The 13823-nt window shown below is 36.6% G+C and overlaps 1 protein-coding gene across 7 annotated transcripts in view; it reads left to right on the top strand.

Annotated features, from left to right (window-relative positions):
- Positions 1-11184, top strand: part of CEPT1 (choline/ethanolamine phosphotransferase 1) — a 36336-nt gene extending 25152 nt beyond the window's left edge. For 5 of the 7 annotated variants that reach the window (XM_081492753.1, XM_081492754.1, XM_081492750.1 and 2 more), the window contains 5 exons: positions 1203-1287; positions 8247-8378; positions 8918-9076; positions 9571-9696; positions 10409-11184. In XM_081492753.1, coding sequence (XP_081348879.1) covers positions 1203-1287; positions 8247-8378; positions 8918-9076; positions 9571-9696; positions 10409-10528 — 622 coding nt within the window. In that variant the 3' untranslated portion in view covers positions 10529-11184. The remainder of the gene's footprint in view (positions 1-1202; positions 1288-8246; positions 8379-8917; positions 9077-9570; positions 9697-10408) is intronic. The other 2 variants (XM_081492755.1, XM_081492752.1) reach the window with 1 other exon arrangement.
- Positions 11185-13823: the final 2639 nt, after the last annotated feature.

Below are 13823 nucleotides of genomic sequence, written 5' to 3'. Positions count from 1 at the left end.
TCTCACACTGCCCTCTCTAGTAGGTACCCACTGTTCTTAGTTTGTAATGTATCCTTCCAGAAATTTGTTATGTAATTATTGGCAAAAATTAAAATGGAATAATATTTTTCTTCTTTATTTTTACACAAAAAGTAGCATATACTTTTCTGCAACTTTTTTTTTTCACTTAATATAACATATTTTTCCATATCACCACATAGAGACCCGTCCCACTCTTTTTTTAAAAAACTACCCAATAGTCCATTGTATGGAAGTACAATACCATACTTTCTATAACTATTCCCTCATTGAGGGATATTTTTAAAGCTTTGCTACCATAAATAATGCTGTAATAAATAACCTTGTACAGACATTTTGTGTGAGCATACCATAGGGTAAATCATCAAAACTGAAAGGCATTTGGACCAATAATATGAGAAGGACAGTCTCAAGATTATATAAAGTGCTAGTTTATAGAGGGAAAGGAACACCAGTTTGTGCTTTACTTCTCAGTCTTTTTGCCCAGATTCTTTTTTCAGACTCTCAGGCTTCTAATTTCTACTGCCCTGTTTTTGTACCAGGTTTGTCTCTTCTTGACTGTAAAGATCATTTTCAACAACCTCAAAGCTAATTCTTGACTGCTTTCAGTATCTTCTTTCCAGATGTCTTAGAGTAATTGACCTAATAAGCATAAGAATTTGAGAATTGGGTGAATGTTTTTTCCACACCCATACCATGGAAGGCATTAAATGAATATAAAGGGCAGTAAGTTTTGCGTCTGTGATTTATGTTACTTTAGTAAAAGCTCACCATTTCTTCCATTTGATACTACAAAGCACTTATTTCAAGATCTCATATACCAATACAGTGTAGTCCTCTGCTTGACATTCAAAATTTAATACACACACTTATTTTTTTCTTTTTCTTTTTTCTTTTTTTTTGGTGAGAAAGGTTAAGCTATAGTTTCAGCCCAACTTCAGAAATTTTCTTTAGAAAGGAGGGGTTTTTATTGCTCTGTGAAATTCATTAAATTAAATGAAAACGCTCTGGATTTTATTTGATTTTGCTCATAACAAATTTTTGACACCTCCTTTTCCCCTTTCCTCAATATTTGAGATTTTTTTTCTATTGTGCATGATAGAGGAATGCTGCTAAGCTTGCAAGTAATTAACTTGAAATTGTTTTGAGTAATTCTGCTTTTTTGGCTTTTTGTACCTAATCAGAATTGATGTGACTGAAGTGCAAATCTTCATAATAATCATGCATTTGCTGGCAGTGATTGGAGGACCACCTTTTTGGCAATCTATGGTAACTCTTCACATTGTGTATCCCACATAATGCATGTTGTCTTTTGCTTGTGTTTTTCTAATGCAGTATAATCCAGTTAAAAGGTGATATGTCAAATTGTTTTGTTCTCTCCGGAAACAAAAAGTCACAGCAATAGTAGGACACAAACTTCTCTTTAGGGCATAGTGAATTTTACTATTTGGAGTTATGTGGTTCAGTAGGTCCATTTCAAGGATATTTTTGAAGGCTTTCAGAATTATTATTTGTTATCCCATTGTATAAGTGAGGGAACAGCAGGTAGTGTATCAAGTTAACCAATGACAAGACTAAGTCAGATCTTTTATTCTCTTGCTGAACTACATGAGTCGACTAGTTTCACCATTATACACTTAAAGCTGAATAATGAATTTTGGTAGTAAATTAATTCTGACCCCAGGACAGAATAAATGCTTATTGAAATCAATGCTATAGGATTGTTTCAACAAGCCGAGACCCTGATTTTCAACCTGACCTGAAATATAGTCATCCCCAACAAACACAAGTTCTTTTCCCACAAACTTCTGGAGAGAGAATGTAATACATATAATACAGGGAGGGTCAAGAACACAGGCTAAGGAACCAGACTGCCTGAGTTTGGTGCTGGCTTCACTGCCTACTGAGTGAACCTGATCTGTTATTCAACTCTCTGTGGCTTAGTTTTCTCCTCTTATAAAATGAGGACAATAATAGTACCTGTCTGACAAGGTTATTTTGTGGATTAAATGAGTATGTGTAAAGCACTCAGGAACAGTCTCCATCAAATGATAAGCCCTCAAGAGAAGTTGTGGCTGCTCTTACAATTGGAATTTTTCCTATTCCTAAACAAACACAGTTCTTAAAAGTCAGATTAATATTTAAGTATAAGGGAAATTTACTGAGCAAAATTTTCCCTTTACCTAACTCATTTAATGATGGTGAATTTGATACTCAAGGAAGTATAATTAAGATGCTTCCAGAAATTGCGTAATGCCTTTTGTTGACAGGACAGCCTTGTGAGGAGGGAAATGAAGGAATAAAAATAATCGTTAGCCAACCAGGAAAATTCTGAAACTGTTCATGCATAGTATCATTCAAAATCGCATCTTTTTTACACATTAGTCTCAAATGCCAGTACTGTCTCTAGTGAAATCCAAGATCTATAGATATATAAACATGTCCTATATATATGTATCTCTGTAGATCTTGGATTTCACTGTAATGTTATTACTTTTGCTCTCTTGTAGGCTAAATAGTTAAACAGTTATAAGTAACTATAAAACTATTTAATAGTTTTATTAAATAGGTAATAGTTTTAAACAATTTGTCTGTAGAAGAAGGAAAGAAAGAGTAGTCTTCTCCTGAAACTATTTTATAAAGCCTAAAGCTTACCTCTCACTTAATTTTTTTTATCTCTTGACTATATTGATTATTTTTTTCATAGGCTTTGTGTTTTATACCAAAATATCTCCCCCTCCAAAGTTACTTTGCATCTCTTATACATATATAAATTACCTATAGTGTTTCAACATATCAATAGCAAAAAAAAAAGAATTTCTGGCTTAATCGTCTAGAAACAAGTCAACGTCAGGTATATATACCTAATTATCCATATCAGCATGGAAGTACAGAAAGCATTGTTGTCAATGTAGTTGTGTATTCACACAGGCTATACACGTATCCTTAATTTTTAGGTGATACCTGGCAGTAAATTTGCTTCAAGTAAACATGTTCCCTTTATTAGGATTTATACACAGAATCTATACATGTGCATAACAGAAATTATTTTTCTTTAAGGGATCAAATATTTTGTCCTGTCTTTATTGACAAGATATATACAATCATTTTTATAATATGTTTAAAGAAGTGATCTGAGGAACTCTCAGACCCAAGACTGAATTGGAGGTCCCAGACCCAGCAATTCAATTCTAGGATTAGTGAGGTTAGGTTGCAATAAGGAAACAGATTCCCAGACCCATGTCTTATTATTAGTATCATTGGTTCTACTGTTACTATCATTAAACTAAAAGGAAAGGACTTTCCCTCTCTGGTGATGTTCAGAGGCTTAGAGAAATACTTGTGTTCTTTGAGCAGTTTTCAGTACAGACTCCCATAATTGACTTCAACCACTCTATTTCTTTTTTTTCTTTATACATGGCCCCATGAGCTCATGGCTGAATAAGGTATTTTGAAATGCATTGTCTTAGTTCAGGAAAGACTATACTTCCAGTGCTCTGATTTATTTGTGTGCCAAAATGGAGAGGAGATATTTATTTAGGGCCCAGGAATGAATTTTTTGTCTCTTGTGAGCCTGAGGACATAAAATGGAAATTACCTTCCAAATCCTCATTTAAAGACTTTTACTGCTATTTAAGAAAGCAGCTTTATGGTGAAAACAAATAAAAACAGTGCAAATGTCTTCTTAAAGCTGATTTTAGAAGATCAGCTGTTTTGCAAAGGTAAGTGATTTCCATCTACTGCTTATTGATCACCCACTTTTTGCTTTTTTTTTTTTTCCTTCAAAGAGATTTTGTTTGTTTGTTTTACCAGAGGTTGTAGTTAGTTTTTGTTTGTTTAGGTTGGTTAGGATTTGTGTATGTGTGGTTTGTGTTTCTTTTCCCCCATGTTTTAAGAAAAGAAATTATTCTCATGCACAAAAGTTACTACATAGTTTATACATTGCAAGAAACAAGATATTTTTTGTGTGTATTGCTTCTCCAAAAGAATATATCCTTTTGGGATGTCTTGAAACTATCTTCTATCATATATATCACTCTTGAAAAAAGAAATATTACTTTGGAAGGGATCCACATAAAATCCCCTGCTGGTTACTTTCACTGACATTCAATTCTTTAAGTAGCAGTTGATGTGTGTTAAATAAATGTGTGTTAAACCAGGAGACACCTTCTAGAATCCAGTTAAGGCAAATGGTGGGTGTTATTACAGGTGAGGGGCTTTACAGGAGAAGGGCTTCCCAGGTGGCACAGTTGGTAAAGAATCCACCTACCAATGCAGGAGACACAAGAGATGGAGGGTCGATCCCTGGGTCAGGAAGATTCCCCCAGAGGAGGAAATGGCAACACACTTAAGTATTCTTGCCTGGAAAATTGCCATGGACAGAGGAGTCTGGCAGTCCACAGTCCATGGGGTCACAAAGAGCCGGACATGACTGAGCGTACACACAAACATATTACAGGTTACAGAAGTTTCAGAATTCATTAGGTAGAATTCATTAGGTATCTTACTCTTAGACTGAAAGACTTCAGGAGTGCTTTTATACTTAAGTAAATCAGACCTTCAGTTCAGTCCTTCAGTTGTGTCTGACTTTTTGCAACCCCATGGTCTGTAGCACGCCAGGCCTCCCTGTCCATCACCAACTCCCAGACTTTACCCAAACTCATGTCCATTGAGTCAGTGATGCCATCCAGCCATCTCATCCTCTGTCGTCCCCTTCTCCTGCCTTCAATCTTTCCCAGCATCAGGGTCTTTTCAAATGAGTCAGCTCTTTGCATCAGGTGGCCAAAGTATTAGAGTTTCAGCTTCAACATCAGTCCCTCCAATGAACACTCAGGACCGATCTCCTTTAGGATGAATTAGTTGGATTTCTTTTCAGTCCAAGGGACTCTCAAGAGTCTTCTCCAGCACCACAGTTCAAAAGCATCAATTCTTTGGCACTCAGCTTTCTTTATAGTCCAACTCTCACAGCCATACATGACTACTGGAAAAACCATAGCATTGACTAGATGGACCTTTGTTGGCAAAGTAATGTCTCTACTTTTTAATATGCTGTCTAGGTTGGTCATAACTTAAAAACAGACATCCACATTCTTTGGAAGAAAGTATCTAATCTCAAAATTATACTTTCTGCTGAAATTTACAAAGCCTATAAGAGTATTTTATTAGTAACTGATATTTTGCTTTAATCCAAGTGATTCAACCAAAACCTGCAGCTGTTTTAATCTGTAAACATGAGAGTTTAAGATTTTTTTCGTCTATGGAAAATGAATTACATTAGATTGGTATTATTTGGTTGTATAATTTATGGCATGAGTCCAAAGGATTTTGGGCTTCCCAGGTGGCTCAGTGGTAAAGAATTTGCCTGCCAAGCAGGAGTCGGGGGTTAGATCCCTGGGTCGAGAAGACCCTTTGGAGAAGGAAATGGCAACCCACTCTACTGTTCTTGCCTGGAGAATCCCATGGACAGAGAAGCCTGGTGGGCCACAGTCTGTAGGGATGCAGAGTCAGACACGATTTAACAATAACCAGACTAAACAACAACTTGAGGATTTCACCCTAACTATAGAGCAGACACTGTGACCCAAGTGAGTTTGTATTCTTTCCAGCTTCAAAGACTGAGGACATTCTGAGTAGGCCTGAGATGAAGGTGTTTTTAATACAGCTTTCTGTCAGTGTCTATAAAGTGCATGTACTTTGATCACCTTGAATACATTCCAGGAAGATGAGGACAGAAGGAGAAAGATTGAGAAAGACAGAATGTATCCACCCTCCTTGATCTTGGGTGAGGTGAAAATGACAATTCTTTTAGTACTTTTTATAGGTGGTTCAGTTGGGCTGATTTTTAAGGGATCACCTGGTAGGACTTGGGATTCCTTTGACTTCAGCTTTTCCTTCACATTGCCTCAGATTTTCTTGTAGCTAGCTTCCTTTTTCCTTCTTAATGAGGGGGCAAGATGTGTCTGCATAGTATCTCAAAAAAGTTCTACATACAGAGTAAGAGAAAGGGAGGACATCTTAATCTATTTGACAAGTTTATATTGAGCACCTACAATATCCAGGGTTCTAGAGAATATAAAAATCAATTTAAGCATAAACCTACATTCAGGAGTGAATGTTTTGGTGTATATAGCTATCATATATGACAGAGTGAAGAGGGCCCTAAGAATGTTTATGATTCTTTGCCCCTAAGTCTCTAGCTTGGTTTGTGGTCCAAGCTTTGCCTGGCTTTTACTGCTTTGCTTGGCTTTTCTAATGTTGCTGTTTGTTCTTTCAAAGAGCAAAAATTTCCATGATCCTAAACCATTTTCACCAAATTTTAAATACAGTTGTGATGTTATTCAGTTCAATTGTGGCACAGATTACTGCTACACTCATTTAGTTGTGGCACTAAGTCACTGGCACTCATTTAGTACCCTGGCCCTAATAAAGGCATGCCCCTGTAATGGATTAATGCTTTGCTTCCTTTGAAATCTGAAAGAGTGTAGTATTTCCTCCTTTGCCAGGCAGGTCCTTCGTCTCTGGAGGGAAAGGGGAACTAGCCAGAGTATTGAATTTCAGCCAGGTGCGTCAGATTTAGATTGTGATATCTTTATAGTTTTCTGAATGAGAGCAAAAAAAAAAGAAATCTCTTGGAGTTCAGAGCGCCCTGTGGTGTTGATTTTCTCCTTTATTGAAAACAAACTTTGAATTTGGACTGTAAGGGTTTGGAGATCAATTAGAGAAAGAAGGGGACAATTTAAGGTGCTCCATAAAGTTCTGGGCTTAATTTTTCAAGTTGACCTATTTCATTTTAGAAAATTAAACACAGCCACAGTACAACTTGAAATTTAAATAGTTGATTTTCCCCTGTTTTTTAGACTACAGTTTTGCAAGAGGTCATAGAGTTGTGTGAATAAACTGAGTTCTTGAGAGTTTTAAAGAAACAGAGTATCTAAATGTTAAATTTTGTATCTGTCAATCTTCATGGGGTTTTATACACAAAAAGAATGGGCAATGTCACATTTCTTTGATTTTTAAAATATAGGCAGATGGCAGCCCTGAAAAGTATAAAGAGCCCTGATTAAAATGTCTTCTTCATTGTAAGAACTCATTGCCTATTAAACCATTGTTTTGGAATGGTTGCTGTTGGAAAACCATTGCTTTTGGGATCTTACTCCTAGAGGCATTTTGTCTCTCTTAATAGAATGTATCATTTTACTGTTGCTTTCTTTTCCTTCCATACTGGACAAAATTGGAGACTTCAGAAAAGCTAAAAAGAGAAGTGTAAAAAGGAAATCTTAAATGATTTTTAAGATTTAGTACAAGTGTGTTTTGTTTTAAATGAGGGTATTGTGTTTGCAAGGTTAGATACATAATCTCAATCTACTCAGCCCCCGCCCCCTTACTTTAGGTAAATCGATTCATATTTTCAGTACACTGCAAAAATTTATTACTTAATTCTTCTGGAAAGTAAACTTGTATGTTAAAATTTTAGATACACAATTATAGAGCTGTACTTGCTTGGGTATGTGTCATATATTTTTCCTCCTGTCCTTGAATTCTCTGTCCTCCAATGAAAACCTCTTGACATCAGTATGGGAGCTGTTTTTACTTTTATGTGAAGCTACAATTTGAGATTATCAGAAGCTTCTTGAATATGAATGCTTTCTTAGTTGCTCTCTGCTTTTGCTAGCAGCTTATATCCCAACAGTTTGGAATTGGGACCTCTTTTCAGTAGAACTTTTGTCTTCCATTCTCAAGTTTGGAGATTTTTTTTAATCTTGTTGCACATACTTCTAGTCCTTTATGCTCTATGCTTTTCTCATAACAATTAATAACTAGTTACAGATTTGCCAGTAGAGTTCAAAAAAATGCACAAAGAAAAAGGCAAAGCACACTTCTTTTATTAAAAAAAAAGACTAGAAGATAACCTGATTCAGTGTTGCCAGACTTCTGGGATGTGTTAGGTGAACTTAGCTATGACACAGACTAATAAAGTTGAATCAGTTTTTTTTTTTTAAGTTGTATCAGAAGTAAGATTAATTTTTATGTAGTCTCTCATTTGTTGAGACTTGTTATGTTGTTTATAATGGAAAGGCTAGGGAAACTTCCATCAGTTTGAGTATTTATAAACTATAGAAGGAATGGAGAATATATCAGAATATGAATCAAATATATGTTTTGTTATTTTAATCTGTATATGTGTGTGTATATATATATTAATTGCTCTCTCTCTCTACGTGTTGAAGATTCCAGTGCTGAATATTCAAATGAAAATTTTTCCTGCGCTTTGTACTGTAGCAGGGACCATATTTTCCTGTACAAATTACTTCCGTGTAATCTTCACTGGTGGTGTTGGAAAAAATGGATCAACGATAGCAGTAAGTATTTCTTAAGATTTCCAGTGATTGTCTCTGCTCAGACTTAGTTTTGTAATCTCTGTGCTCGACTTAGTTTTGTAATTGCTTTGTTTTTCATTTGAATTGTTATTTGAATTAATTAAAATCACTTGTTAATTGAGAATTTGCACTTAGCGTTAAAGAAGTAGTGTCTGAAACTTCTGTTTTATTTACACATGTAAACATTTACATGCTCATATTTGCATATTTTTGTGCATGCACATATACTCACACACACACACTTTTAAAAACGTGTATGTTTTTTAAAGAGTGCAATCTGCTTTGTAAAATACGTCTGGCCACTTTAAGTAAAATCAGTTTGTGCCTAACCAGTCCACACTGCTGTGGTATTCAGTTATAAACACCAGCTGTTCTGGTATTCAGTTATAAAAATTGCTGGCTGTCAGACACCATGAGGTTCTTAGAAGTTTGAGTTGCTCTGTCTTACATCAAGCAGATCCATACAGTATCTGATCGGTATAGAATACCACTAATTCCTCACTTCTCTTTACTCTAAACAGGGAACGAGTGTCCTTTCTCCTTTCCTCCATATTGGATCAGTAATTACATTAGCTGCAATGATCTACAAGAAATCAGCAGTTCAGCTTTTCGAAAAGCATCCCTGTCTTTATATATTGACATTTGGTTTTGTATCTGCCAAAATCACCAATAAGCTTGTGGTAAGCACCAGTTTTGTTTTTAACTTTCTTATTTTGGTTTTATGGCCAGAGTTTTTATTTCACAGTTTCTTAAGCAATTCTGGAGTTTGCTCTCCTCCAGTCAAAATCTCTTGACAGCAACATAGGAGCTGTTTTTACTCTTACGTGAAGCTACCATTTGAGATTTACAGAAGCTCCTAAAACCTCTGCAACTCTTCTATCCACAGTTTAATTTGATTATTTAGTTTGTCTCTATTCTTCATTCTCATTCTGTACACTTAAGGCTCCCTGTGAAGAGCTTTTTTGAGGGGAGATTTAGTTGTCATGTTACATACCTTCAGTGTATAGCTCTCATACCCACTCTGTGTTGTCATCTTAGTTTTGAACATTCAGCATATACTGCTAAAGGATTCTTGAAACATGATAATTTGATCACAATACTGATTTACTATGTAGCTCACAATTGCTGTAAAATGAAAATGGCTACCTACATCATGATTCTTTTTTATTCATAGGTGGCACACATGACTAAAAGTGAGATGCATTTGCATGACACAGCATTCATAGGTCCAGCACTTTTGTTTCTGGACCAGTATTTTAACAGCTTTATTGATGAATATATTGTACTTTGGATAGCCCTGGTAAGTTTTATACTGTGTTCTATTTCATGATCTGGAGGCTGCTTGTTTTCTTGTTTCAGTGGGCCAGTCCTGAGAGATAGATCATATAATGATTTAGGGACTTCCTCAGCCATCCAGAGGTTAAAACTCCACCTTCCAAAATGAGGAACTTGGGTTCTATCCCTGATCAGGGAACTAAGATCCCCCATGCCATGGGGGTGTGGCCAAAAATGTTTTTAAAAATTGTAACGATTTAGAATACCAGAAAACATTTGTGGTACTTCATGAGAGTTCCTTATGACTTCGTCTTTAGTCATTCTTTTGTATTCTTTTTAGTCCTGCCTACATCCTGGCTCATAAATTCTGTATTTCCAACTATAAAGCAGTAGTTGGCAGACTATATACTGTGTGGGCCAATGGCCAGGTTTTATAAATAAAGTTTTCTTGGAACACAGTTATGGCCTGTCATTATGTCTTGTCTGTGGTTGCTTTTATGCTTCAGTGGCAGAGTTGAACAGTATGACGAAGTATAGTCCACAAAGCGTAAAATATTCACTAAGTTTGTTGCTCCTTGGTATAAAGGAGATCTGTGGGGAAATTGAGTTATTGTATGGAATTGAAGATGAATTTCAGGAGAAGAGAAGAAAGTCAGAAGCCTCTCTGGCTTTAGGGATGACCTGAGCAGGTGCTGAGAATCTAATAGTCTCTCTTTTTTTTTTTTTGCATTTTCCAGGTCTTCTCTTTCTTTGATTTGATTCGCTACTGTGTCAGTGTTTGCAATCAGATTGCATCTCACTTGCATATACATGTCTTCAGAATCAAGGTCTCCACAGCTCATTCTAATCATCATTAATGATGTAACTGATGTTACATAGGAAGCTCATGCTTTCTGCAGGAAAGAATCCGAACATATTAAGGAAAATGGGGCGGTTAAGAACAAGAATAATTTATAATAATCAATGTTGTATAACTTTTATTCTTTGTTATTGATAACACTCCTTAACTATCCCTGTGTGAGAATGGGAATTTCAAGTTCCATCCTGTAAATGTACGTGTTGTCATGCAGGGTTGGCCCAAGAAAGCATGCAAGAAAAAAATACCATATGTTTGTAATTATCCTGGATTCAGAGTAAAATCGTCATGGGGAGCAGATCCCCAGTGGTGATTTCTAATGTAGAATATTTGCAGGCCAAAATTGGTTGCTTTATAATTTTAACAAATCATCATCTTTTTAGTGACATCCTTGTTTAGTATCTTCTCAAGCTTTCTTTACTAAGGAGCTCAGCTTGTGGCACAGATATATCCTACTAGCTTATGAGGTGGAACTTGATAAAGATTTTGAATTTGGATTGAAAAGTCTCCTATCTTTACATTGTTGAGGAAGTCATTTTTTTATTGCTCAAGATATGGTATCTCATGGGCTTGGGAAATCCTGTTAGCATGCATAATAATGTGGTAACTTTGTCGATCCATTTTATTTTTTTAAATAAACATATGATCTGAAAGCCAGTCTTTTTTTCTCAGTTTTATTCAGTGGAAAGATAAACTAAGTTTTAATGTCACTTTTTAAATTTTTAAGCAAAATTTATTTCTGTTCTTAAGTAAATAAGGAAATTAAGTCAGCTGTGTCGTCAACATGTGTCCTGTGACCTTTCTATTTTGTATAAAACTGTTTAACTTAAAACATGGGAGTGCTATTTTCATTTTACCTTTTGGTAGGTTTTTTGTTGTTGCTATAGTTGTCACCCTTGAGATTATAAGTCTTTTTTTCCCTTTGTAAAAAGAGAACTATAATCTTAAAAGTCCAAAAGAGTTTAGTAGGTCTAAGTCGTGTCTGACTCTGTGACCCCATGGACTGCAGCACACCAGGCTTCCCTGTCCTTCACTGTCTCCTGAAGTTTGCTCAAACTCATGTCCATTGAGTTGGTGATACCATCCAACCATCTCACACTCTGTCATCCCCTTCTGCTCCTGCCTTCAGTCTTTCCCAGCATCAGGGTCTTTTCCAATGAGTCAGTTCTTCGCATCAGGGGGCCAAGCTATTAGAGCTTCAGCATCAGTCCTTCCAATGAAAATTCAGGTTTGCTTTAGAATTGACTGGTTAGTAGCTCTCAGAATCTCAAGCCCGTCCCCCAGATTTAAAATAAGAGAGGCTTGTGCCTCTCTTGGCAATTATTGAATATTTGCACTCTCCTTTTCTGGCTACAAGTTTGAAGCAAAAAAACAGGTGTCATCAGTAACTATAAACCAGATCTGTTTCTATTGTGTATAGTTCAAATGCTTGAATGAAGAGGCAGACAAACAGCAAAGGTTTAAACTATTGACTAAAATGAGGTATCTTACTATTGATTCTTATTTATACCCTGTTTCCGTAATCATGGATACACAATAGCTGTGCTGCTTTGCCTGGCAACCACAACTCTTGCTTGCACTTCTAATGATTCCATCAATTCCATGTAATCTTGATTAGCAGTGGTAGTGAAACCTTTCATTTCTTTGGATTTGGATTGAAAAGTTTCCTATCTATACATTGTTGAGGAAGTCATTTTTTTATTGCTCAAGATATGGTATCTCATGGGCTTGAGAAGTCCTGTTAGCATGCATAATGTGGTAACTTTCATTTCTTTGCTAGAATGTAGCAGGAAAAGGAAGTTTTCACTATCTTTGCTTGCTAGCAACTTCTCCAGCACCTGGCATAGAGAAGTTCATACAAGAAAATGCTAGGGCAGATCAAATGTCACAAAGACAAAGGAAAAAAGAAAAAAGAATAATTAAATTTGGCAGAGTTACATCATTGTCTTACGAGATAGACACAGCAGATGTTAGCTGCCTACAATGGAAATTGAGGTTTGGAGAAGCTAAGTGGCATACCAGTGTCACAACAGCTGTTCCTTTTCCAAGTGGAGACTAGAATCCATACCTTCTGAATCCTGGTCCAGGGTTATCTTCTACACCATACTAGGTTTTAGTGAGCTGAAGCTACAAACCGAGGTGCTAGAATCTTTTTCAGCATAACGGAAATCTGGAAGACATCTAGGTATTTGGTGTGTGCTTCCTTCAGCTCTAGATAACTATCAACATGAGGTCAGGGTATGTTTATAGTAAACCTCAGTTGGTCCTGATTCTTGTGAGCATATTTATGTACCTGGTTAGGTGTCAGAATCAGCTGAAGAAGTTTTAAAAAATATAGGTTCCCAGGTCCTATCTTTAATGATGATTTGGTAGGTTAAAGATGGAGCCTCATATTTTCATAAGCTCCCCAGGATTCCAGTCCTGAGGTACAAGTAGGATTAGGAACCACTGGCATAAACTACCTAAAAAAGTGCACTAAGTCTTGGAAGCTGTGAAGAGTAGCAGCCTAGTTTGGGGTGGCATATGGACAGTAGAACATGTGCCACCGTGCCACCTGCATTAGGTCTCTATGCCCCTGAAATGAAATTATATTGACTTTAACTTCAGTTCGGTAACTCCAGTCTCCTATTCCATCCTGCAACAACATTTGGGTTCTCTGTACAGAATCCAGGGGCCTCTGAGGGCCACACGCACATACACACATTAAAAAGATGGAATTTTTGAAAAACAGGATGCTTCTAAAAGTTTCCCATCCCTTACAGTATTTAAACAGAAGCTGTCAGTAGAGATACAGAGGGAAGAGGGACCAGGTGACTACTAAACTTTGGAGTTTTAAGATGATGATTCTCTCTTCTTCCGAGAGAAAAAATGTCAATGCGGAGATCCCTCTGTCCTTAGCCAAGAGTTGAACTGGGCTTCTCAAAATAATGAAGTTGGAAGTAGGATGTCTAAAATGGAAAGTTCCAAACTGGAAGTGATGGGCAGACAGACCTTTTGATGGAATCAATGTAGTGTTCTTCACTGACTTCTTCAGCTGAGATTCCTACTGTCAAGTTACTCTCAACTTCAAATATTTCATGAAAGGCTAGCAGCCTCTCGTCCCAGGATTCTGGAAAGCACACCTAACTTGAACCAAGAACTGCTGCTGTATCCTCAGTACTGCTGCTGTTTTTACCAGTATCCCTCACCTTTGCTAGTAGAAGGCTCTCCTAATCCCCATCATTCTACTACTCCAGACACAGCACCAGAGTTCTGGGCACTATTGCCAGGTCCTCCACATCTAGTCCAGTTTATTC

Source organism: Giraffa tippelskirchi, chromosome 5, assembly GCF_054371585.1.
Source record: "Giraffa tippelskirchi isolate mGirTip1 chromosome 5, T2T-mGirTip1v1.2.pri, whole genome shotgun sequence".
NCBI classification, from domain to species: Eukaryota; Metazoa; Chordata; class Mammalia; order Artiodactyla; family Giraffidae; genus Giraffa; species Giraffa tippelskirchi.
This window is presented reverse-complemented; position numbering and strand designations above follow the sequence as displayed.